This window comes from Serinus canaria, chromosome 7 (genome assembly GCF_022539315.1).
Source record: "Serinus canaria isolate serCan28SL12 chromosome 7, serCan2020, whole genome shotgun sequence".
Taxonomy (NCBI): Eukaryota; Metazoa; Chordata; class Aves; order Passeriformes; family Fringillidae; genus Serinus; species Serinus canaria.
In genome coordinates, this window is record NC_066321.1 from 27,817,372 (window position 1) to 27,841,782 (window position 24,411).

The 24,411-nt window shown below is 40.3% G+C and overlaps 2 protein-coding genes across 3 annotated transcripts in view; one reads left to right on the top strand and one right to left on the bottom strand.

The window, feature by feature from the left end:
* The window catches only part of SLC39A10 (solute carrier family 39 member 10), a 336,276-nt gene that overhangs the window by 126,011 nt on the left and 185,854 nt on the right, over window positions 1-24,411 (bottom strand). The window lies entirely within an intron of this gene.
* HECW2 (HECT, C2 and WW domain containing E3 ubiquitin protein ligase 2) overlaps window positions 1-24,411 on the top strand; it is a 102,692-nt gene that overhangs the window by 50,420 nt on the left and 27,861 nt on the right. For both annotated transcript variants that reach the window (XM_030241912.2, XM_018911682.3), the window contains exons 8-18: window positions 43-1,389; window positions 2,652-2,747; window positions 5,115-5,265; window positions 5,625-5,728; window positions 8,793-8,917; window positions 9,535-9,720; window positions 14,059-14,193; window positions 16,961-17,063; window positions 18,094-18,190; window positions 21,702-21,785; window positions 23,617-23,726. In XM_030241912.2, the coding sequence (XP_030097772.1) occupies window positions 43-1,389; window positions 2,652-2,747; window positions 5,115-5,265; window positions 5,625-5,728; window positions 8,793-8,917; window positions 9,535-9,720; window positions 14,059-14,193; window positions 16,961-17,063; window positions 18,094-18,190; window positions 21,702-21,785; window positions 23,617-23,726 (2,538 nt within the window). The remainder of the gene's footprint in view (window positions 1-42; window positions 1,390-2,651; window positions 2,748-5,114; window positions 5,266-5,624; window positions 5,729-8,792; window positions 8,918-9,534; window positions 9,721-14,058; window positions 14,194-16,960; window positions 17,064-18,093; window positions 18,191-21,701; window positions 21,786-23,616; window positions 23,727-24,411) is intronic.

Sequence of the window (24,411 nt, forward strand, 5' to 3'; positions counted from 1 at the left end):
TGCTGCTCTGTGTTTCATGTTCAGTCTTTCTTGTCTCTGCAGACGCTTCACCAGAAACAGTTGGGACTTTGCTAGGAACCAACTCTGTAAATGGAGACCTGGGGAGCCCCTCTGATGATGAGGACATGCCAGCAGGACATCACGATACATCCACGGTGTGTTCCAATGGCCCAGTCTTTGAGGAATCTTCTGGAGACACAATCCTGAGACATTCTCTAAGGACTAGTAGGACTCTGGAGACAGACCAGGATGAGCTGACCTCTGGTGGTTCAAGATCATCCCCTCCCAGAGGTCGCCAGGACTCACTAAATGACTATCTTGATGCAATAGAACACAATAACCATCCCAGGCCAGGAACATCTGCCTGTGGTGACCGTCCACGAGGAGCCTCCCCAAAACTGAGGAGTAGCTTCCCTACAGACACAAGACTTAATGCTATGCTTCACATTGACTCAGATGAAGAGGAGCACGAGCTGCATCAAGACCTGGGTTTTCCATCTTCTTTGGAAGATGATGGTGGCTTAGTAATGCTTAATGGTGCTACCAGAAACGTTGAAAGAAATGAAGTAAGTTCCTCATCAGATCAGGTAATGCCGGGGCCTGCAGAGAGTGAAAGGGTTTCAGCCTCTGATGCTCCTTTGCCATCAGCTGATGACCAGCAAGATTCTCCCCCAGCGCTTCCACCTCCAGAGGAAGGAGGCGAAAGCCTGCAGGGCTCCCAGGCCGAAGCCGCAGCAGAGCAGGCTGGCAGCGAGTCCGCCGCCCCTCCGGAGGCCGAGCAGCCTCCCGGCAGTGCGGACCCGGCAGCTGCTGAAGCCGCAGGTGGGAGCAGAAGGGGCGTCAGCGAGACGGAGTCCATCGACCAAGGCTCGGAGCCTTCGCAGCTGTCGTCGGAGACGGAGCAGAGCGACCCCGCTCGCACCGAGAGCGTCAGCGAGGCCAGCACCCGGCCCGAGGGCGAGAGCGACGCCGAGGGCGCCGACAGCTCCTGCAACGAGAGCGCGACGGTGCGGCGCTCCTCCGTGGAGATGCGCTGCTCCTCCTGCGAGAGCGCCCGCTTCCCCGAGACTCCGGCCTTCTCTCCCCAGGAGGAGGAGGAGGAGGGAGCCTGTGCCCCCGAGGCAGCTGCGGCTGCGGCGGAGCCGGGGAACGAAGCGCAGGAGCCTGCGGGCGCTGCCGGTTCTCTGCCTGCGGTGCAGTTACCTCAGGAGGAGGCGCAGGAGGCCGAGGCAGGTGAACTGCAAGACCGAGAGGAAGCAGAAGAAATCTGGCAGAGAAGAAGAAGCCTGCAGGCAGCAGCTGCCCAGAGCCAGTCTCAGGATGAGGAAGTTGAGGGAGCGCAGGCAGCTTGTGAGGGTGCCACAGCACAGCTTGAAGGAGCTACTGGAGGTAACAAGTGCAGGAGGCACTTTCTGGAGTGACCTTACTGCACCTGAAAACAACGATCGTTAATTTCTCCATTTCGTTATCTTTCAAGATTATTTTTTTGTTCCTTTGAATTTATTTCTTTCTTCAAGAGACTCTTGGGGATTTTTGATTTAATGAAAAATCCAAACCTGAAATATCCAAAATGTGTTTACTTTAAAATTGGATGTATTTTAATTCTTGAGAGAGTAGTGAGGAGGAGGAAAGAATTCCACAATGCTACCCTGCTTACTAATGAAAATGGTAATGTGGGACAAAACTCCTCCAGAAATGTGAAATGCAAAACAGAATTTATATTGCACTCTTTTCTTTTGGATGTTTTATATTAGCATTAAAACATAAGGGTAATCAAAAGAAAGGGGAAAGGAAAAATAATCATATTTTGTCAACTTCAGGCTCTTTATTTTCCTTTTCCCAGTTCCTTCCCTGTGCAGATGGATTTTAGCACACTGGAACCTTGGGAGGAGAGGAATGTGCTACCCAAGTTAACACTGTAAAACTCTTATTGATTTTAAAATTATTTTAACAGTTGAGAATTTTCTGTCTCACTAAAATCACTGAAAGTAGAAATGTGTCCCTAATGAATTGTTTCCAAGCAACTTTAATAATGGAATCTGTTCAGTTTCTTCAGGGACTGAAGTATATCCAATCAAGTGGGTTTCCAGATGAATCTTTTTCATAATGTACCAAGGGCTATATATAAGCAGTAATTTCCTCCCTTCACAAACAGGTTGTTGACTGGAAGTAATAATTTTGGTGTTTATTTCAAATACTGTCAGTATGTTGCAGCATTTTCTAGACATTTGGGATGGGATGCTCTTTAGTAGGTGTCAGGTTGCATCATGTTTTGCAATCAGTTTGGCTGCAGCAAGGAAGGACAGTGGACAGTTCCACCTCCCTCTCTTAAGGTTTCTGGTGCCAGGTGGAGCTTTGTCCTGGGATATGGTTCAGGCACAGGTTGTTTCCATGCCCTGACTTTGGCTGCTCACAGATGGATGCAGCACATCCCAGTGGTGATGTTTCCAGGACCAGGACATCCCAGAGGAATCACTTGCCTAGAACTATCAGCATAACTTATTTTGACCCCAAGAAAAGATGACTGTTAGATATATCCTGAAATACCATAGTCCTGCAGAAGCTTTAACACAGCTTGCTGAGTTTAGAGGTAACTCTAGGGCTTCCCCACATTGACTGAAAAAAGAAATTTGTGTGTGTTTTGATTCCAGGTTCTCCAGCCAATGGCCACCAGCCCCTGAGGTCCCTGCCTTCGGTGCGTCAGGACGTCAGCCGGTACCAGAGAGTGGACGAGGCTCTGCCACCAAGTGAGCTTCTCCATGCTTTAATTGGGGCATAAGCTGCCTGTGGCTGATTACTGAGAGTTCATTACATTTCCTTTTCTGAATGTGAGAACTGAGAATGAGCAGCTGAGGAGGTGGAAGTGAGGAGTGATGATGGTAGAGTCCGGTGTTGTTGCTGTGATAATTACACCTGGTGCACACAGACTTGCTGAGTGTCACTCTTGCAGAGACAGTGCTGCCTTTCCTGTGTGCACTGCACAGGGGCAGGGAGATGAGGTGATGGTGCTTGTGAGGCACTGTGAGCCATCAGGCACTCTGAAATCTCTGAATACTGCTTGGGTGGTAATGATTTACAAAGGAATATACACCATCTTTCCTATCTGCAGACTAACTTACAGGTGTCTGTGCTTTCCTTGCATTTTTTGAGGCAGAGTGAAGATTTTATATTAAAATAAACCTGGACATTAAGCAACAGTTAGATGAATTGTAATTTCTCTAATGCATATGAAAAATGCATTGCTCTCAGTTATTGAACTTATTCATATGCTTAAACTTTGAGAAGTGAAAATCTTTCAGAATTATTCAAAGAAAGGATCCCCCCACCCCCAAAAAGTACACAGCTGATAGGCAAACATTGCTTTTAACCAAATATGAAAAAAAAAAAAAAAGGAAATTCAGACCCACTGAAGTGTGTGGCAAAGCTCTGTTACTTTAAAGGAATTAAGATATTTAGTGTAAAATGAACAGATCCCTGTTTCCCAGTATGGTATGGGACTGTGTTTGCTCTGTAATTGGAGCAACTAACTGGAAGGAGCCTGATAGCAGAACACAGATAGAACTGTGTGTGCAAAGCCAGGATGATGATATGCTTGTGCTCCCTTGCTGGTTCTGTTATAATCAGATTAATCTTGTGTGCAGATCTTTGAGTTAATTAACTGCTACCCTATTATACCAGTTCTACATTTTAAAAAACTGTGTCTGGGAGACAGATATTTCAGAAATGCACAGAGATAGCTGGTCCAGTTCTGTGGTTTCAGAAGAAAACTATACACTACAATAACTACTTGGAAAAACTGCTGAAATATTAATGGAAAAAGCTTTGGCTGTGTAGTATTTTAACATTTTTGCCATTTGCTGGGTTTCTGCATGGTCATGCATGTCATGATGCATGTTCACATGACACCTTTACAGTCATAGCCCAATACAATCTCTGTGTAAGTAAATCATTTGTTAATATAAATAAAGTCTACGAATCATTGCTTAGATTCAGTTTTCTTCTCCAAAGCTCTGCTTTCAGATGTGTGACAAGTTTCATGTTTTAATACTGAAAAATTAAGGAAAATATCAAGAATATGATTTTGAGCTCTAAACTGTAATTTCTTTTTAATTTGGGTTGTATTCAATTAGTTGTTTCACCAAAATTTGAAACTAAGGAAGAAAAATATGTGTATTTCTTTCAGTCTTGTGTTAGGTCAGGTTAAACAAGAGAAAGAATTTAAACATTTATTTCTTATAGGCAACATTTGTTGCCTATAAGGTGCAGCAATATGCTCCAGTTCCTTCATTCCTAGGGAAAAAAAAAATAAAGCTGGACCATGAAACCTTGATGAATGACAATTTTTCAGTTCAGCAAGCTATTTGTAACACATTTGACTAACAGTGATTTGATGGAATATAGCCTTATGTAGGAACACAGCAGAAGACTGCCTTGTCCATCACAGCAGTGATGCCAGTATTTTACTTTGGAAGCCATTGCCCAAGTGTTTAAACTTGTGTATTTTAAATTAAGTGCAGGAAAAAATGGTTTTCTTCTGCAAGAGCATGTTACAGAAGTGGTGACTGTGTCAGAATTGGGCATAAACATGACAAGAAAAATCCCAGCTTATTATACGGTGGTTTAGGGCTTGACAATTAAGCAGGACAATGAATTCACAAATGTGAACTGTTTGAGGGATTTTGGGTTTTTTTTCTTTTGGTTTGGTTTTTTTCCAGTGAACAATTCTGTTCTTCCTGGAATACTTGGGTGTTCTATTTTGTTTCCAAACTCTGGTTTAAAAATTGAGTGTTTTTATTTTGTCAGCAGATACTACTTTCACTTAGACTTGCAGTATAGCTGGTCTCATCTAGACACCTGCTGAGCTCTCAAAGACTGTTTTTCAGCTGATGTGCTGAATGGTTTGCACGTTTTCTGTAGCTGCAGGTGTCTAAGACTCAGGCATGTCTGTTTCTGTATAGATGTGTGTTTTTTATACACATATGCATATGTCTATGTTGCAGTAGAAATTATTATTATAGAGACACTAGATGGGGTTATAAAAGTGACAGAGCTCAAACAAATCAATGAATAAGCCCCGAGCCCTCCATAGCTTACAGTATTTTATTGCTCCTTAGACTGGGAGGCTCGCATTGACAGCCACGGGCGGATTTTTTACGTGGACCACGTGAACAGGACAACAACATGGCAGCGCCCCACGGCTCCCCCAGCCCCCCAGATCCTGCAGAGATCCAACTCCATACAGCAGATGGAGCAGCTCAATCGCCGGTAAGAGTCACCCTTGGGGCTCCTCACTTTTGTGTGCTTGCACAGCTGCATTCACCATTGCAAGGCTGAGCATGGAGACCAGGACACAGCTGCTCCCACTGCTGGCCTTGGGTGGTTATTTTTGTGGGGATGTTGCTTTTAGTTTCAGGACTTTGTGTTCCACCTGTGATCTTCAGCTACCTGACCAAAAATAATACATCTGAGGATGGTTGTCAGAAATTCAAAAGGCTATTCATGCAGAAATCAGAGGTCAATATATATTAACCTATATGGCATAAAATATGGGCAGGCTCCCTCAGAGCCAGAATTGGGTCATAGTTACCATGTACTATATGTAAAGTCCAGTTTTCCAACCCTAGGTACCAGAGCATCCGAAGAACAATGACAAATGACAGGCCTGAAGAGCACACAAATGCTGTGGATGGAGCTGCAGAGGAAGCTGAATTTCACCATTCTAATTCAGGTTAAAAAAATAATAATTTTTTACCCCTTCTCCAAAGATAGGAGCACTTATCTCATAGATGATTTAATGAGAGTACATAAGGCAAACCCTAACTTCTTCTTCTGAAAGTCTGTGTGAAAATGAAGCCATTTGTTTTCAATTCTGTCTAGTTTTGAAGGTTATGACTCAGCCTGCTCAATATGCTGAAGAGAAGATTGTGAGATTCAGAGCACTTTTCTGTCAGTACCAGACTGGTTTAGAGAGCAGGACACTTGCAGTGAAAAAAATACAAAATTGCATGGTCTGGCTTACAAATATTTTGACTCTGCTAATGCAGTTTGAAATAGAATGTAGAACTAGAAAGGGCTTCAGACAGTCATTGACTGCATCTCTAGATAAATTGGATGAGCTGTTCCTAGGCCATGCTTGCCAAATACTGTCTCATGAGTTCTTATATTCTCCACTTGAGGGACATTCTTTAACTTTTTTAGACAGTCTTCTTATTTTATCATTATTCTTCTTATAACATGCCCTTAAATCCATTGCTTCCTAGTCTTTCCTTGTTTAGGTCTCAGATTAGTTTTTTGACCTACTCAGGATTGTCTTGAGTTGGTCCTCAGCTTCTGAGGAATATGTCAGAAAATCAAATAAAGCTATGACTCTGCTGTATTGAAGAGGTTATGGAAGTGTCTTACATAAAACACTCCATGTACATTACTGCAGAAGGTTTTGCTTGGTTTTTTATTTGGTTTTTTTGTTTGTTTTTTCTTTTTTAATAGTTTGACACTAACCAGTGTTCAGTCTTTGATCTGCTAAAACCAGGTCCCAGTCTTTGGCACAAATGTCTGTTTTCATCTGGTCTTTGTGAGTTGATTATCCCTACTGGCAGACAGATCTTTGCACTTTTCTAATGTGTCCCTGTGGTTTGAATCTTGTCCATTCTGCTGTCCAAGTACTGCAGAATCTCCTAATTGGAACTTTTTCTCCCCTATCCAGTCATTAGTAGGAATAATGAGTAGGAGCAGAGCCAGAGAGATCTTAGTAAAACATCTTGGTGGACTCTTATAGCATTATCCCATTCCTTCTGAGAACTCCTTCAGACCTCTGAAAGAGCCACCAGTGTCTCAGTGATTGCTCCACCTTATTTCCTGACTGTTAGAGTGCATGTCACTTGACCTAAAGGCTTTGAAAACCTTAAATTTGCACCATGATCTTTAACCTGCTCTCTCTCACCTCCACTTTTTCATTCTTCTGATAGTCTGTCCGGTGTTAACCTTTGGAATGAAGGTAGGAAGAAAGACCTTTTGTTTAGGGTTCTGAACATCATTACTTCTTTTCTTTTCACTAAGCCGTTCTCTCCTTGGTCATCTTCCTACTAAAAATTTACTAACATGATGATAAAGCTTTTTTATCCATCCAGTTCCTTGCAGCTGTGTGGTGTCCTGTGCTTTGGCTTTGTCTCTAGATGCTCTTGATGTACTCTTTTAAAAGTCTCTCCTAAATTAATCTGATATGCAAGCAGTGTCACCCTTTTTTGAGTTTCAGCTCATTGTAGAACTTGAGATTTACCCAAGTGTTCCCTTTTATTACTTGTAGACTTCACTTGTGTTGTAGCTGTTTCCTTTTCTACCTTTGTGCTTGTGCAGCCAGATGGTTTGTGCTGTGCACAAGTTAAGCAAATTCAGGCCAAACCCTAACCAGCGAATTCAGCTGAATAAACTTCTCATAAACCAAATTCATGAGCCTCAAACTGCAATAATAACCCACCTGGTGACCATTCTCATTTCCAGTTTGCCCAGGCTATGACAGAGGACTTACCTGCTGCATGTCACAGCATCTTCCAGGGTGTGAGAGTTGCTGGTGTACACCCAAGTTTTGTACCAGTACAGAGTTCACATAGAACTTCAGTGAGTGGCTGCAAGACACTCCCAGCCCAAGTATTCAGGCACAGCTTCAGGAGCCTTTGTGCCACTCTGCCTTTGCCCTGTTCATGATGTGTTCCATGTGGGACAGCTTGAAGGCTATTGTTTAAGTAGTGTTTCTAAAATCCCTCTTGTTTATTTATTTTACCAGTTTCCCTCATACTTCCTGGTTTCCTCTAATGTGTTTATTTTATTTTCTCCATTCTCTTTACTTAGAATTTTACCTTTGTTATTTTCCTTTTCTTTTGTTATTTCCTCTTACTTTTCCCTCAGTTTAGAGTCTCATTGATTCATTACCTTTCTCCTTGCTCTGCTTGTGTGTTATGATCTTTTGTATCTGTGGTCTACATGACTAATGTTCATTTGATGGAGAAGTGTGCACATACTGCAATGTGTAAAAAAGAAGGAAGCTGAAATGTAGATGGCAGCACACATTTTAGTGTAGTGTCACTGAAGACCAAATCTGAACTTGCAGTTTTTCATTTACATTAAAAATACGCTTCCCAAGGTCTACAAAGAGAACTGGGGGCAACAATGTTCACATTGTAGCAAACACCACTCAATATTTTTTCACTTCCTTCCTGCTACTGAAGAAAAATCAGGGCACTTCTGTAGTTGCTAGGAGAAGACACAAATGTTTATTGGAAGTTGAAATTTGAAAGGTACTTCCTTGGCAACCTACTTCTTACTTACATAAGCTGCTTCAATACTGTATCAAGACTGGGTCTGTGGTAATGGCAGATTTATTGTTTGTTTTTTAAGAAGGAATGAAATATTAATAATTGTACAATGACTTTTAAAAAATAACTTACCTGCATACAGCTACAGTATAGCAGTGCAGACATGCCCAGGGGACTTCATTGCATCTTATACAGAAGCACAAACTTGGTAACCCAAATAATGGAACATGATTTTTTTTTTTTTTAATGGTTGTTTACTAAAAGCCACGGGTAAATGTTACTAATCTAAGACTAATATTTTCAGAAACTTCAGTGTTGTGTTAGAAGAAATTTGGGTACACTTATGTGGACAATCCTCAGTAAATATGCAATAGTTGTCTACTCAATGCTTTCCTTGCCTGTGGGATTCACATCGATATAGTTGTTTGCAGGGATGCTTTGGTAATAACTGCTGGAAATCTTTGACATTTACTTTGCTCTTAGATTTTCGAAGAGAGAATGTGCTGCCTCACTCTACCTCCAGATCCAGACTTACTTTATTGCTCCAGTCTCCCCCTGTGAAATTCCTTATCAGCCCAGAGTTCTTTACAGTGCTGCATTCTAACCCTGTGAGTATGGCGGCTACAGCTCAAAGGCTTTCATAATTACATGCTGATAAATGCAGCTGTTTTGGGTACAAAAACACTGCTCAGTGTTTGATGATAAGATACTGGTAGTACATGGGGAGGCTAGATTCACTCATCATTATCCCCTGAAATTATTGGGCTATCAGGGCCATCATAGCTCTGCATGATAGCAGTTCTTATTTTCCACTCGATTCTTCATCGTTCTTATGATACAAAATTCTTTGTTTATGGAAGCAATAGCTTTCTTACTGTGCTTTGCACAGGGTGAGACACAATTCTGGGAAAGTCCTTGCTGCTTAATGGCAATATTTGTTTCCCCCAGATTGCCTGGTTTATATCAAAGTATGTTAGAGGTCACACTGAACAAAACCCCATATTAATATATATCTTCTCCTTTTTTGCCTGTTATTCAGTGCTTCTTTTTGCATAGGTTCCCCCTCCCCCCCAGCATTTCTTTGTGTAATGGGATTTATAGTGTAAGGAGAAGCAATTGGAGGAGTAACTCTCCTTCTGCAGGCCCACTTTCAATGAACAGGGTTGTTTTTAGTGGCCAGAGCAGTTTTCTCTTTGCAGAGCCTTTGGTGCTGTGTGTTTTTCAGAGTGCCTACCGCATGTTTACAAACAACACGTGTCTGAAGCACATGATCACCAAAGTCCGGCGCGACACCCACCACTTCGAGCGCTACCAGCACAACCGGGATTTGGTGGGCTTCCTCAACATGTTTGCCAACAAACAGCTGGAGCTGCCCAGGGGCTGGGAGATGAAACACGACCATCAGGGCAAGGTAACTCCACAGGGCTAAGAAGGCCTCGTGTTCATCAGTTTCTCAGGTCAAATGGATGTGCTTGAGGTAAAAAGGATGGTCTGGGACAGCTCTGGGGAGGATCACTCTGGTGGCTGTGTTTTGCTTAGAAGGAAAGAGATGGTACCTTCCTTAAGAGGTATTAGAGATCTTAAATACTTGCAAGTCTCACTGATTTTTTTTTAAACAGGTATCAATTTTCAATTTCCTAAAATAATATTTTGATATTGCTTTCACAGTTGTAATGTGAATTTTAATGTAACTTTAAGCTAGTGCATCCTCAGTATCTGGAATGTTATATTTTGTGTAGACAGCAAGAGGATTAAAAGTAGACTGTGATTAGCATGTGAAGAAGTGATAAGGTTTATCAGTTTATTAGGATTACTGGCATATTTAGCTTCTTGATTCTTACATTTATCACTCTCAATGTGGTTAGCTGTGAGAGTCCATATAAATAATGATCTTGATGCTTGGAGAGATTAGACAATTCTAAACTGAAGGGTAAAAATACTTGAGGGTTGTTTCCTAGATTTTTTTGACTCTGAAAAGCACTTTGCTTTTTCATTAGACATACGATTAGGAATATGAAATTCTACAAACATTGTTCTTTGCCTCACTGTTTTCTGTTTTAAGTCATTCTTGTTCTGTTAAGTTCTTCAGAGGCCAGTTTTCTCCTGAAGAATAGGGCAATTTTCAATTTTCTTTAATATGTTCTCCATAGAGGGAATTAGACCTTTGGATTTCTGGGTTGGTATTTGGTAATAGCAATGCTACCACAATATTAATCAAGAAGAGGAAGCACTGAATAAATTCCTACTGGGCTTTCCTCACTCTGAATTAGTCTTAGTATTGCTCATTTTCATCATGCTGAATTGTGTGTGTCACAAGTGCCACTTGTGGGCAGTGGAAAAGCCTATTTAGCACTCAAGAGAGACCATGGCCAGTACATGGCAACACCAGTGCTTGGGGAGACCAAAATGAAACTGGACCTGCCTTTATTAAAGCATAAACCTAAAGAAAAGTGAGTAGAACTTAGCCATAACACAAAATATAATTATATTTCCTTTCCTTAACTACTCTTCCCTGCTGAGAAGAGGTTTTCCTTTATTTTTTCAAATAAAGAAGATCTTTTTTCAAACAGTGAGATCTTGGTGTTCCTGCTCACGAGGCTCAGCAATGGTTCTGGCCCTGGTGCAATGCTGAGTAGTGGTGATTTCATTCCCCTATAGCAGGGTGGTGCTGCTTGCCTGTCCTCTTCATGGGCTGTCTTCCACGGTCAGCTGGGGACTGCCCACCTCTGAACTCCCTCCAGAGCTGCACAGCAAAACCCAGCTCCTCTCTGGCTCCTCTGTGTATCTCCCCTGCAGGAGAAAATATCATGAAAGGTCTGGTGTGACTACAGTGTAGTTTCTAATGGGGCATTACAGATGATCCTTCATCAGTCACTGACCACAAGGAGGCAGAAAGCCATTGGAAATTGTGGCAGCAGGAAGCATTATATAGGCTTAATAGGCCCCTGAGCTGAGCTTTGAGGTTCTGCCTTGCTGTGTCCCTGTGCATGCACACAGACATTGTGCAGATAATGCATTTGTGCAGTGTGTGTAAGCAGGTGTCTGCATTTTAAAGCCAGATACAAAGCTTTGTGCTTTTTAATTAGATCTCTGCAAGATGTGCAAATACATAGGAATTATTACAGCACATTTTTGGTTTTTCTCTCTACAATTAAAGAAATCATAGTAATTGATTACTGAAGTCTTCAATAGAAAGAAAAGGTATTTTAGATATTAACTGGCAGGATAACTAGGGCAACTATTCATGTTTAATGGGCTAAATATAGTTTTGGCACTACCTATTTTATGTCAGGCTCTTCAAGCATTGTAGATTTATGGATTATAGCTAGGCAGGAGTTATGAGAGGAATTTTTTTGAAAGGAGATTGTGAACCACAGTGTATTTTGAGCTGTGTGCCAGTGTCCAGATTAGCCCAAGGCATTGAAGCTCCAATGGCTATCTTCACCAAAGCTTCAATGCTAATTGATGCTTTGTTTTAAAGTAGGCTACTACAAGCTGGCCTGCAACTATACATATTTAATAAGATATTCTTGTCTTTATCTTCATGTCTAAACTGAGTTGTTATTTAAATAGAATGCTGTGGAACACTTCATGTAATACTAGAGTGGTGCATTAGCTCAGAACTGAATGGTGCAGCTCTAGGGGGTACTACCCCTTTATTGAATCAGGAGTTTTTCAATAGGTGATTTACGTATGGTGTTGACTTAAAAAAATCAACCTGTGTTTTGTTGAAACTGCTTTACGTCTTATAAATGTACACAGACTAGATAAAACAGATAGAAGGACTTAAAAAAAACCCAAACCACCCATTTGGTAGTAAAGTAGGTAGATCTTACCAATCAGGAGAAAAAAAATTCAGAAAGACTGACTGTGTTCCAGCAGTCTCTTCCAGTCATCTGCCAGGCCCCAAATATAAATTTCGTTATGGTTTTCATTCTTTCTCACTGGTTTTATATTCTCTAATCTGTATATACTTGCACTGCAGGGTGGCATCATTGTTTGTCAAGGTAAGCAAGTGCTTCATCAGGCTCAGATGTAGCAATTAAAATTTCATTTATTGACACTTCAACAAAACACTTTACAGTATTTGAGCTGTGAAACAGTTTCACTTGCATATCTGTGACTATGTCGGATGGTCAGAACAGGGTTCTCAAGTGATGGGATTCCTTCCTTGTAGGCACAAGCTACAGGTATATGATTGCTGTTGGGGCTATAGGAGGCTTGGTGCTCTTTTCTGGAGCACTTTTAGGGTTCTGCCACTGTAGTGTCTCTCCATATGCTTCTCCTTCCTTGGGAAGTGGAAGTATGAACATTTTCTCCCACTGCAGTCCGTAATGGCATTTAGTTGCTGTATAGCATGGCACACTGGTTTGTCTGCCTACCTTCACAGCAGTCAGAAGAACTGCATTTGCTCTGGTCTGGCTTTCCCAGTCTCAGACAATGATTCCATGAATATTAGAAGCTGGTGTTGCTGCCAGAAAAGTGGTTCTGCTCTCCTCTCCTCTCATCCCTGGTGAGCTGACTGAGGTTAGAGGAGCCAGCAGGGAGAGAGTAATTTTAGCCTGGACCAGAGCCCCCGATGGGTTCACTGCATGGCTACACAAACACTTGTGCCAGCAAGGCAGGAAGGGCACACAGGGGATGAAACAAGTGGTCAGGAGGGAGAAAGATGAGAATGTTGCTTCTGCTGACACCACAGGAATAAATTGTTTGTGGAACTGTGGTCAAAGTACCTCACTGGTAGCCAAACTCAGAGTCCCTGACCACCACTCTGCTGGTCCAGATTTTTTGATTCCTCAAACCAGATGTCACTTTCCTGTAATTCTCCTGCTTAAACTTAGATATTTTTTTGCCACTTCCACATGTTTCCAGTATTGTGACAGAAAACACGGAGTGTGTTGAAATAGAACAGTGCTGGTTTCCAAGTGCAACCCTGGTGCTACAAAAAGTTTAAATTTCAGGGCTTAGAAACCTTTTTGGTTCACATTGCGTAAAATTGTAGGAAGCTTTAATTTTCCAGAATACATGTCCCTGTGACCTTGTTTTCAGCAAATGGTTGACTGGCCAGTATGTGGTTGTTCTCATCAATTGCCTGATTTTTTTTTTTTTTTTTTGTGTTGTTGGTTGACCTTTCTTTTTGGCTTTCAGAGGTCTTTTTTTTTTTTTTTTTTTTTTTTTGTTTGGGAAGATGCTTTAGAGTTGGGGTTTTTTTGCATTTTCTTTTGGTTTTTAGAAAAAAAGGTCAATGAACTTAGAATAGTTGTAGGAGAAATACGGCAAAAATGCCTGTTGGTCTGTAATCACAGTTCATCACTGGATGCAAGCATGCACTTGACATACGTACAGCCAATTGTGTTCATAATTATATGGTAAATACTTCACAAAAGGTAGGGAGTTTGCCACTTAATGACACCTTTTTAGAGACTTATAAGGGAAAGAAAAGGAGAATATACCAGGATTACTTTTATTAACTATTGAAGTCTTCTCTTCTTGACAGTCATAATAAAGCTTCCCACTTCTGATGCTTGTCAGATGAGACAAGGGCTTTATAGACACGAACAAAGTAAGGCATAAAACAATTCATCCCTTTAGGTGGGATGGAAAAGTGTTGTCCTCCTCCTGCAGAAGGGAAATGGAAGCCACAGTAACAGATTTTCCACAACCCCACATGGATCCTCAATAGACATCAACCTCAGACATAATGAACAGAAGAAGTGCTGATGAGTTCTGTCTCCTGGGTCCTTTGCAGGCTTTCTTTGTGGACCACAACTCGCGCACCACGACGTTCATCGACCCGCGGCTGCCCCTGCAGAGCTGCCGGCCCACCAGCGCCCTGGTCCATCGGCAGCACCTGACTCGGCAGCGCAGCCACAGTGCTGGGGAGGTGAGTGGGCTCTGCCCTCCTCCTCCTCCTGGGGAGCACCACCATCCTCTCCCACATCATTCCATCTGGGGAGTGCACCGGTCATCTGTATGGATTTACTGTTTTTTCTGCCAGCTGTTGTTGCCTTTAACATGTATGAATTCAGAGGAGAAATGTCTAACATGAGTTTTTCTTATTTGGAATTCGCAGTAACCCCACTTAACCACAGGAGAGCATCTGATTACAGATTACTGATTCCTGTATCCAGCCTTTCACTGACAAAATGTGCATTGTTTAGCGTGGTGTCTGCCAAGTGTGTTCATACATAACTGTGCAAAATAAAAGGGGGGGAAAAGATGCATGTGTGACTGTACATCTAGTTCTGCAGCTTCCCCAAGAGGAGTAAAAAAATCACACCACATACAGCCTTATCAGACTGCTATATGCTTTTGAATCTATATTTAATCTCTACTTTCTGATCAGAAGTACATGGAAAACACTATTTTGTTGTTGTGTTGTCGTGCTCCATTTTCACTGGCAGTCCCATAGTGTTTTTGTCACTTCCTTATACTTGTAACCTTGTGTATGTGCAGTGATTTGGACTTCAGTTGTACTTTATTTAAAAACCTCCATACTGTTGGCTGTAGGTTGTCATTTCAGGAGAGGGCTATTCCATGCCAGCAATTAAACATAATACAATTCAGAATAGCAAGAGAAATTATCCGATTTATCCTTTTCTTAGCTCAGTCTTGTGGCAGATGAAGGTCTGCCAGGCCTCTGTTTCAGAGCAAACAATGAATCTTGTCTGCCATTTATCTAACAGAGCTTCCACTGAACTGCAGCAAGTGCCACAGCACTGGTTGCATATCTTGTCACATCCTGTGTGAACAGGGTTTAGTCAGGTCCCTCCAGCATCAGGAATATTTTGCAAATGATTTTAAACATAATTTTGCACCAGTTTGGTGATGTTGTGTAGAAGGCAAGAAGCTATATACCTTCATATAGCTATTCAGATCTTGAATAGGGTAAAGCAAGTATTTCTGTTTGATTTGTAGCAGAGCAGAATTTTTTTTGCTTCACTTTACCCAATATGCACCCAAATTATTTCTTTAAGCAGCGTCCAGTACTGCACTTAAAAAACAGGTATTTGTGCCAACCATGCTCCTGAAATTGTCAATGCTGCAAAACAAGTATAGTTTATCCAACAAGAAATGATCATATATATTTCATTATCTGTCAAAATTTCTCACTCCATCTAGATACATGAAATTCCTTAAACCATGTTTCTGTATGCAATTTTAGAAGCGTTTCCTTGATATTGTTACAATTGTTACTTGAATTAATTCCAGGTATAATTCCAGGTAGGAATCTCAAACATAGCAATTCCATCCAGTATTACCATTGTAGTGTTAATGGTGCAATGATGTTCTTTTTGCATATGTATGAACACCAGGTTTTCCCCTGCACTTTAGGGCTTATGTATTGCACATTGCATATTTGCAATTTTTTTTCCTATTTTTAAGCTATTGCATAAAGGAACTGTACATTATTGCAAACAATGATTTTGATTATTTTAATTTAAAAAAATCAAAATACTTTCTTTGGCTTTAACTTGCCATGAACTTTGATGTTTTGAAGCCTCTGACCCAGTTTTTACAGAGATGTTCTAAAGCAAACATGAACCAGTGTAAGGAATGCCTTTTTAGCTAAAGCTGGACTACAGTGTGAAGCTGGAGCTAATAATAATGGCATTCCTTTTCCAGCACATTGCCTAACAGGAAATAATTCTTCATTTTTCTGAAAGAATATTATGAGAGAGCAAAAAGGTCTTGGAGATATCTTGGGACTTTTGCTGGTTTGTGATTTCAGAGATTGGATTCAAAAGCAACCTTTTATAATTATTTGATCTTTTGCAGTTAGATGTTTTAGAGATCTTTGAAGCATGGGGGTGCAGTTCAAATGCTAACCATTACACGTAGGCAGATAAATGGAGAAGTAAACAAAGAGGTCCAGCAGGATGAAAAAGAAGTTGACCAAATGTTTTATAGAGATAAAATACTGAATACTGAGAAATATCTGAAACCTCATGATGCAGTTAACAACAGCAGTTGCCCTGACATAACAAATGCCTCTAAGAACAATTTTATATCATGGTTCTACCCTAAAAATTGTTCACATGCAATTTTTTTAAGTCCTGAAGGTGAATACAAGAAAAACAGAACAGTGTTTCTGAATTACTCTAGGAGCCATGTTTTTACCAATTTTGGATTTGTTTGCCTTGCCTCAATGTGAACTCACTTCTTTATTCTTCTTTGAGGCTTCAGCCACAAACTTTTTTCCACTTCAAATTTAGAGAAACTGCATTCATGTACAGAGGTAATAGAGACGCTAATGAAGGAGCAGAATTTGGTTTCCAGAATGTTTCATATAGATGTCCATTAATTGCAAAAGACAAAATTAAATTACAAAATTTAAAAAGGTATCCCGGTTTTAATTTTTTGGTCTCTGTTCAGAATGGGACTGTTTTAAAAATTTTGCATTAGTTTTGATTCTTCCTATTAATGGCCCAGTATGCTAAATAATGTTTTGCTAGTACCTGTCCTAGCAGCACAGCTGCTTCCTGCAGCAGTGGTTACTGGGGATAGTGATCAAGCAAAGCCTCGATGCAGTGCTTGATCACTATCCCCAGTAAATGTGCTTACTTCTAAGCCATATAAATTCTCACTTTTCTGTACCTGAGTGCTTGTGCTGGCACAGACCCTCACTGTGGTTGCTTGCACGTTTGCAGGTCGGAGAGGACTCCCGCCATTCAGGACCCCCTGTTTTGCCAAGACCATCCAGCACATTTAACACAGTCAGCAGAGCTCAGTACCAGGATGTGGTTCCAGTGGGTATGTCAGCACCCAGCCTCTGCTCAGACTTCTCCATCACTGAGGGCTCATGGCAGTGTGCACTGCTGGGGTTTCCAGTCACTTGGGATGGCTGGAAGTTGCCATTTGTTATGATCCTTCTGCCCATCAGCATTTCCCCACTGTTCAGTTGGAGCTTTCAGAGCTGGAAGTGTGCAGAACCAAATAACTGGTGTATTTTACCTTCCTAGCTCACATACTCTGTGTGCTCACAGGATGAACTGAAGCCAGGGAGTCAGATTGGATCCTAATTGGACTCCATGTATTCCCAGTGATTTTTAACTTTTCCCCACCCCCATTTTCTGAGCATCTATTTTGGCAGGATTACAGAAAGTGTTAAATCAGCTTGGAATTAGCCATTAGCTTAACTTCTGTTCTCAGTTACAGACACACAGAGTTACTGACTTCTGTGCCACCACATACAGAATGCAGCTTGTTAAATCTAACAGCTGTCACATTGTGCTAAATCAAGATAAATTAATCCGATTAACTCTAACTGGCTTTTTGTACTGTGGCATGTTTACTTGAAAACCTCTGCCCATTTAAATCCTCCCCCTTGCCATGGACATGGTGTGCATGCTTCACAGGCTCCGCCATTAATGAGGATTTGATATGGGTGTTTCCAATGGCTCCTTAATGTTTGAGAATAGATGCAGAGAAAACCAAGGTCCCTGCAATTTTATACTAACAGTAAATATTCTGCTTTGACCTTAGCTAAGAGTGTGAGTGCTAAAATATAACAGAAATTGCTAACAGAATTAGCTGCTAGCAGTGGAAAGGACATGTCACAATGAGATTCAGTTCATTGTCATAAGAAGTAAGGAACACTTTTAAGTGTTCCTTAAAAGACAATAGGATTGGTAGCCTAACATAAAAAAATATCAACCCAGTACTTCTAAACTTAAAACAGCGAAGATGAAGTATGTTATTATTGTTGAAGACTTAAAAGAAATGTCACCCTTAGTTTTGGGATCTCCTTGTTTCAGCATGATTTTTTTGTTAATGTTTTCAGCTTACAATGACAAGATAGTTGCATTTCTGCGGCAGCCCAATATCTTTGAAATTCTACAAGAGCGCCAGCCAGATCTTACCAGGAATCATTCACTCAGGTAAAAAAATTAGTGGAGTTTGCTATTTCCATTCCAGAAAAAAATGCTAATTACAGTTAGCTACTTTCATTAATTAACAGTGGAACATAACAGAATGTAGACTTCAGGTGACTTCAAACATATTCATAAAGCTGTGGGAAATAGTTCTTTGCTGTATTTATGTGCAACAGTCTACTCTGACAAGGTTGAGGAGAACAGAGGTAATGTTTAATTATCAAATAAAGGTACCTACAAGAAAATGTTTGGAACAACTGGCATAAGAGATTTGCTGATGTCTTCCTAATGTGCCAAGACAGCTGGATGGCACAGCAAATGTGCCCATTCATTCAGCTGGGAGCATGAGGCAGAATGGCATTTGGATTTGTCCTTATCTTTGCAAAGCACATTTACAGAAAGGCTATCCTGACCTTAAGACATCTGGAGGTAATTTTACCTCAATCTGAATTTTTAATGTCTCTCCAAAATTTACAAAATGGGATATCTACAGATTTTTGCACAGTGCAACAAGATCTGGGGAAGGATGATCTTTGTCCTGGGGTTGTTGTAACTCCCTCATATGTTTAGATTTGGAAATGGAAACACCAGCAACTTGGATAGTAGTGACCAGAACTGAAATGAATGAATCTGTTCTTTCTTGGACACTATATTTAAAACCTTGGTTTGGTTGTTGGCAGTGTCTCTCCCATGCAGTGCTGTGTTCCAGAGTCCCACCCACACTGGCTGGCATGGCAGCCAGCACTGGTACTCATTTTTCTTCTGTTCTGTGTTACTTATGATCCCTTTTCCTCTGTGTCCTGCAAGTTCCCACAATTCAACAAACTGCCCTGTTTTACAGTTTCTCCATGTGTAGTAAAACAAGTTTTGTGATATGACTTCTGTGTTAAAGATGTGGTTAACCTTCTAAAGAAATCCTAGCTGCCAAACCTGAAACAACACACTAGCAGAATACAAGCTCTCTAGAAAATACAGCAGAAATCTACAGTTCTCAGCATGTCAAAACACATGTACCCATATCACTGCAGGCAAGTTTTTCCCACCAGGCTTGGTTTGAAATCTGCTGGGAAGTAGCATACAAACAATTTCTGGTTGCTTGTATTTTTATTGCTTCATATTCTTTTTCCCAGGGTGCTTGATTTCCTTCAGTCTGATAGCAATTGGTGTAATTTTCTTCATGTGTGTTGTGGGTTTTTTTAACAAATTAGAGTTCAAATTGCTCACAAGGCTTGTTGGTATTCCCCGATTCTGCTTCTAGTAGAACTTTTCTTCCTGATTACAGATTCATAATTTCCACAAACTTGACTTTCTCAGGAAAAGATGGGTTTCAGATTAGAAATGGACTATCAGGGGATTTTCTGTACCTCCTAATTTGCTTGAGATTTTATGTCCTTCTGTAGATTTACTTTGGAGGGAGACTGAAGATATATGCCTTAGCTGACTTTCTTCAGCAGAATGATTGGGGATTTTAATGAACATAATTTTATTTTACATTGAATGTGATTGGTCAGAAGAGCCATTATCTTAAGCTGAATGGTTCCATTCTAATTTTAATATTTGAAGTTAGTAATTAATTATTATTTCATTTGATTAAGGTAAATTATCTTCCATTATTCCTCTCCTGTATCCTTCAAAAGCTGATGCTTCAGTAACATTTTAATTTTTATAAATATCCCAGTTTTATTTTTCCTGTTTAGTGTTTTAAGACCCTGATTTAGCAGATGATTGGAATCCATGTCTATTTGACACATTGTGAGACTTAGCAACTCCATGGACATTGCTGTAACACTTCATAAATTAAGACCTAACTAAAATCCTTCAGTATAAATTCTTTGTGTAATTTTTTTTTATAGTGATTAGTACAACTGCCAGTAATCTCTGCCTTTGAGGAGTTTGGTACAGTTGAAGTGAAATTATAATGATATTAAATATTATTCTTATTAATATTTATATTATTGTAATTATTACATAGGTGAGGAGGAAAATCAGTATTTGGCCAGTGGAAGAGGACAAAGACAATTTGAAAAGATCTCTGACATTTACTGTCTAAAATAATTTCTCATTACCTTAGAGAAAGAAGAGATAAGCAGTTGAGAGTCTATTAAAATAAAAAGTGAAGTATAGTACATGTAGAAAATTGCTGTTCAGAGGTCTCGTGGTGGAGTGAGAACATTTTACTTACCATATCTTTATTGGGCATGTTGCCAAGATTAAATCTTCCAAGCCATGCAGGTAAATCTGAGAGGCTGCTAAATAATGTAAAGGGCTTCAGGCAAAGGCACCTGTTATGCATTAAATATAATTTATATCTTAATGGAAGGTAAAAGGCATATATATAAAAAAAAGTCACTGAAATCACAACTCTCACTGGTAACCCCAGGAAATCATGGATTTCATTCATTTGGAAGGCTGCATATATTAGCTAACCCAGAAAATGTCTTTCTGGTTTCTGGTCTTGCTGCCAACCAAACACTAAGATGTATTTTCTAATCCACCATTTCTTTCCTCCAGCCTTGCCATTTGGGCACCAATGTAAAGTGAAGTGGGCTCTGGAAATGTCCAGATGTCCCTGCCCTGCCAACTGCATGGAGTGTTTCTGACCTTCTTGTCAGTGTTGGTAATAGGACATGGGGTAGACAGACCTGTGAGCTCAGCTAATGCTGCTGTTACACAGAGGTCTTTGCTGTTTGTTTGGGGGTTTTCTCCTTGCAGTTTGGGGCTAGGTTTAGGTTTGATTCTTGATTTCTTTTCCTCCAGAAGTGTAAAGCCAAATTAGAATTTATCTCTACTGTACTATCATACTGATAAAGAAAAAAATATGAAGGATGTACTTGTATTTCAGAGTGCAAGGAAAGGCTCTGCAGAACAAGAGAATAAGAATCCAAGGAATTATATTTAGTACAGATCCTAAAATGATGTCTGTTACCATGCTCAGAACTTAGGATACATAGATGCCACAACAGTGACCAGAGTGGGTCTAGGAGCAAGGATGTGTGCTTAGATGAAATAGAGGGGAGAAATACTCCAGTTTTTTTACTGGAAGATATGTTAAGTGCAGTGTGGTATGAAAACATTGGCTTTAAAATCACAAGTATGCATTTTAATGTATGCATTTGTCCAGAGATTCAGAAGAGACAATGAACTCTCTAAAGCGTTCACTTTTGCAGTAGGAATGTTCTCTTACATGTTTCAGCCTCCTACTTTGAATTCAGAGGCATGGACTTGAGTGTGAATTTGAGGGACTGATTTTTTTATTTTACTCTTTGGGTGGCTACCTGCCAAGAGCATGAGCACATGAGCATTGGAGAGATGAGGGCAATGGGAACATCCTTCCTCAGAACAAATTACCTTTTTGGTTGTGGTATTTTACTGCTCACATGGACTTGGTGTGGCAGGGAAAAAAAGTAGGGAAAACCATAACCCAGAGATTTCTGATCCACTCTGTACTTGTTGCTGTGGTACACATTGATGCCCTATTTGCAAAAGGTATTTTGAAAGCCTTTTTTTGCTGGCACAGGGAGAAGATCCAGTTCATCCGGACCGAGGGAACACCTGGGCTGGTGCGTTTATCCAGTGATGCAGACCTTGTCATGTTACTCAGGTAGGCACTGCTGCTGCCCATGCACGTGTGGAACACCCTGTGGCCGCTGCTCAGGAGCTTTCAGGGAGCAGTGTGGGCTGATGGTGTCACTCAAATCTTTCCCCTTCACTCCCTGGACTTGCAGCTGGGAGAGCTACAGCTCAAGGCTCAGGTTTTGTTTTCATCATGTTCAGTTCTAGATGGTAGTTGAAGGTCACACTTCTCATAGGATGATGGAATATGAAAGGCAAGTGCAAGAGCACTGTGCTTGTGATTTATATGGGTTTGCCCAGACAGCCTTTAATTGTCCTGTTGCATCCAGCCCTGATGTTAGAAAGGTGGTACAGCTCAGACCTTTATTCAACAATGAGCCTTGTGCTGCTTTTAGTATCTGCATCTGTTCAGTTCTGTGCTTTGGGAAGTGCCTGTTTGTAAAGCCACATATTTGAGAGGTGTTTTTATTACTTAACATTTCTCTTGCCTCTTCACTGTGCTGTCAAGCATTGTCCCCTTTAGTAAAGGCAATATTACAGACTTCAGAAAATGGGAAGCTGATTCTTTACTAGTTTTCATTTAAGCTATTAACTCAAGAAATCAGGCAGATTTTTTGCTAAAATTAATCCCTTTTAACTTGATACTGTGCTCTCATCCACTGTAAAAGTGCATCAAGAAGTTCATGGGTACCTTTAAAATTGAATCTAGTGAAACTGAATTGACATTTGTAGTTGTATTTTGAGGCCAGGTTGCATAATGATAATCCTTTCTGGTCCCTAAATCTCCAAATTATGACAGCTCCTAAAAAAATCGTGTTTTAAGTCTATGTTTGGGCCTTTTAGAAATGTAGATATTGTTTCTTTAAAAACTTTTAAAGATTTTTATGTGTAACTTGGGAGAAAACATCACATGGCCATGACTGCAAAAAGAACTGTCAGAAAAGACCTGTTTTAAAAAAAGTCCATGTAGGAAAAAGTCTAGATATTTGTTTGGTGAACAGACTTAGTAAAAAACATCTTTTATTTGAACATTGTTTTCATTACATTGAATAGTATAAGATTGGCTTGCAGTTCTTTCTATAGCTCAATCTTTGAAAATAATTTTTACATATTATTGCAGCAGTTTATTTGTGTCAGGTTTCACATTCAGAATACCTTTTGATACCAGATCCATTCTGGCATTAGATATTCTGCCCCTTTTTGGGTTTGCTTGTGTCAAATTTGGTAAAAGACTGAAATTTTAATATACATATTTGCATACATTCACACACAGAGATGCAGTGATTAGGCTGCAAAATGTTTGAGTTTTTTCACTTAAAAAGTGGTGTATCAATAATAGATGAAGCATGGAGTAACTGAGCTTGAGCTTGCTAGATGTGATACCTGGTTCAGCAGGAGTGTTATTAAAATAACACTAAAATGTTATGCTAACAAGCATAAAAATAACTAAAATGTTATGCTAACAAGCTTACCAGTCAATACACTTAACAAGTTCAGATGTGATTCTTAATCCTGGAGGCTTAGAATGTTTCTGAGTAAGGTTATTGACCCCTTTGTAATGAGAACATTAAGAAGAAAAAAAATAAATTAGGGGGGCCCATGAATTTTCAAGGGTGATTAACTGTATTTTAACCTTGAGAGCAAATACCCAAACAGCAGTTACTGCTTTCCAGTACATTCAAAAATCTCCTTGAGGAAATGGCAATAAAATATTTTGTAGCACTCAAAGTGTGCACAGGGAAAATAGGTAAGTGACTATCAAAGAAAGCAGATTAATAACTAGAGATTTATCCCTAGAAGGTGAAAGCTGCCATTTATTGAAATAAACATGTTCTTTCTTCTTTGCCCCTTTTTGCCAGCTTGTTTGAGGAGGAAATCATGTCATATGTGCCGCCACATGCCTTACTTCACCCCAGCTATTGCCAGTCCCCGCGAGGCTCGCCGGTGTCTTCACCTCAGAACTCTCCAGGTAAGTTGCTCCAGGCAAAGCTTCTGCAGGGGCTCCATGAAACCACTTCTCATCCTTGATAAGACAAAGATCTAGAACTATTTTTGAGCAAAGTCAACAAGTACAATTGCATTTGACTGTCAGACTTGAACCTTTGCCTTGGGCTCACAAGATGCTTTGCTGGGTGTATTGCAACTTCAGGGGTTGTGATTTTGTTCTGACTTGTAAAAAAACATGCAGACTTGATTCTCACTAGTGTGAAACAACTAAATGACTGCTCATGCCAGCATCCTAATGCCTGGAGATTGAAAGCATGGATCTAGTAGCTGTACATTAAAATGGCAATGTAATGGGGCTGTGGGGCAATGAGGGACATTTTTATGTATAAAAGCCAGCTTGTTATACTTTAACACGAGTTCAAAACATAGCATACTGCACCTGTCTGGATATTCATGTCAGAGTGGAAGGAGACTGATATTTCAGATTCTGAGTTGCAGATTAGAACTAAATTATTGCAAGTATGATAAGTTCCATTTGAAAGCCATGTTGATAGATGTTGCTATGCTTAGTTTCCTCACGATAACAGATAAATCAGAAGTGGCATAAGGGGATTTCTACAAATTTGATAACAAAAAATATAGATAAATAGAGAACATTTAGGGTGTAAGGAACTCTAGGTAGTTCCAGACAGCAAGAAGTTTTTATC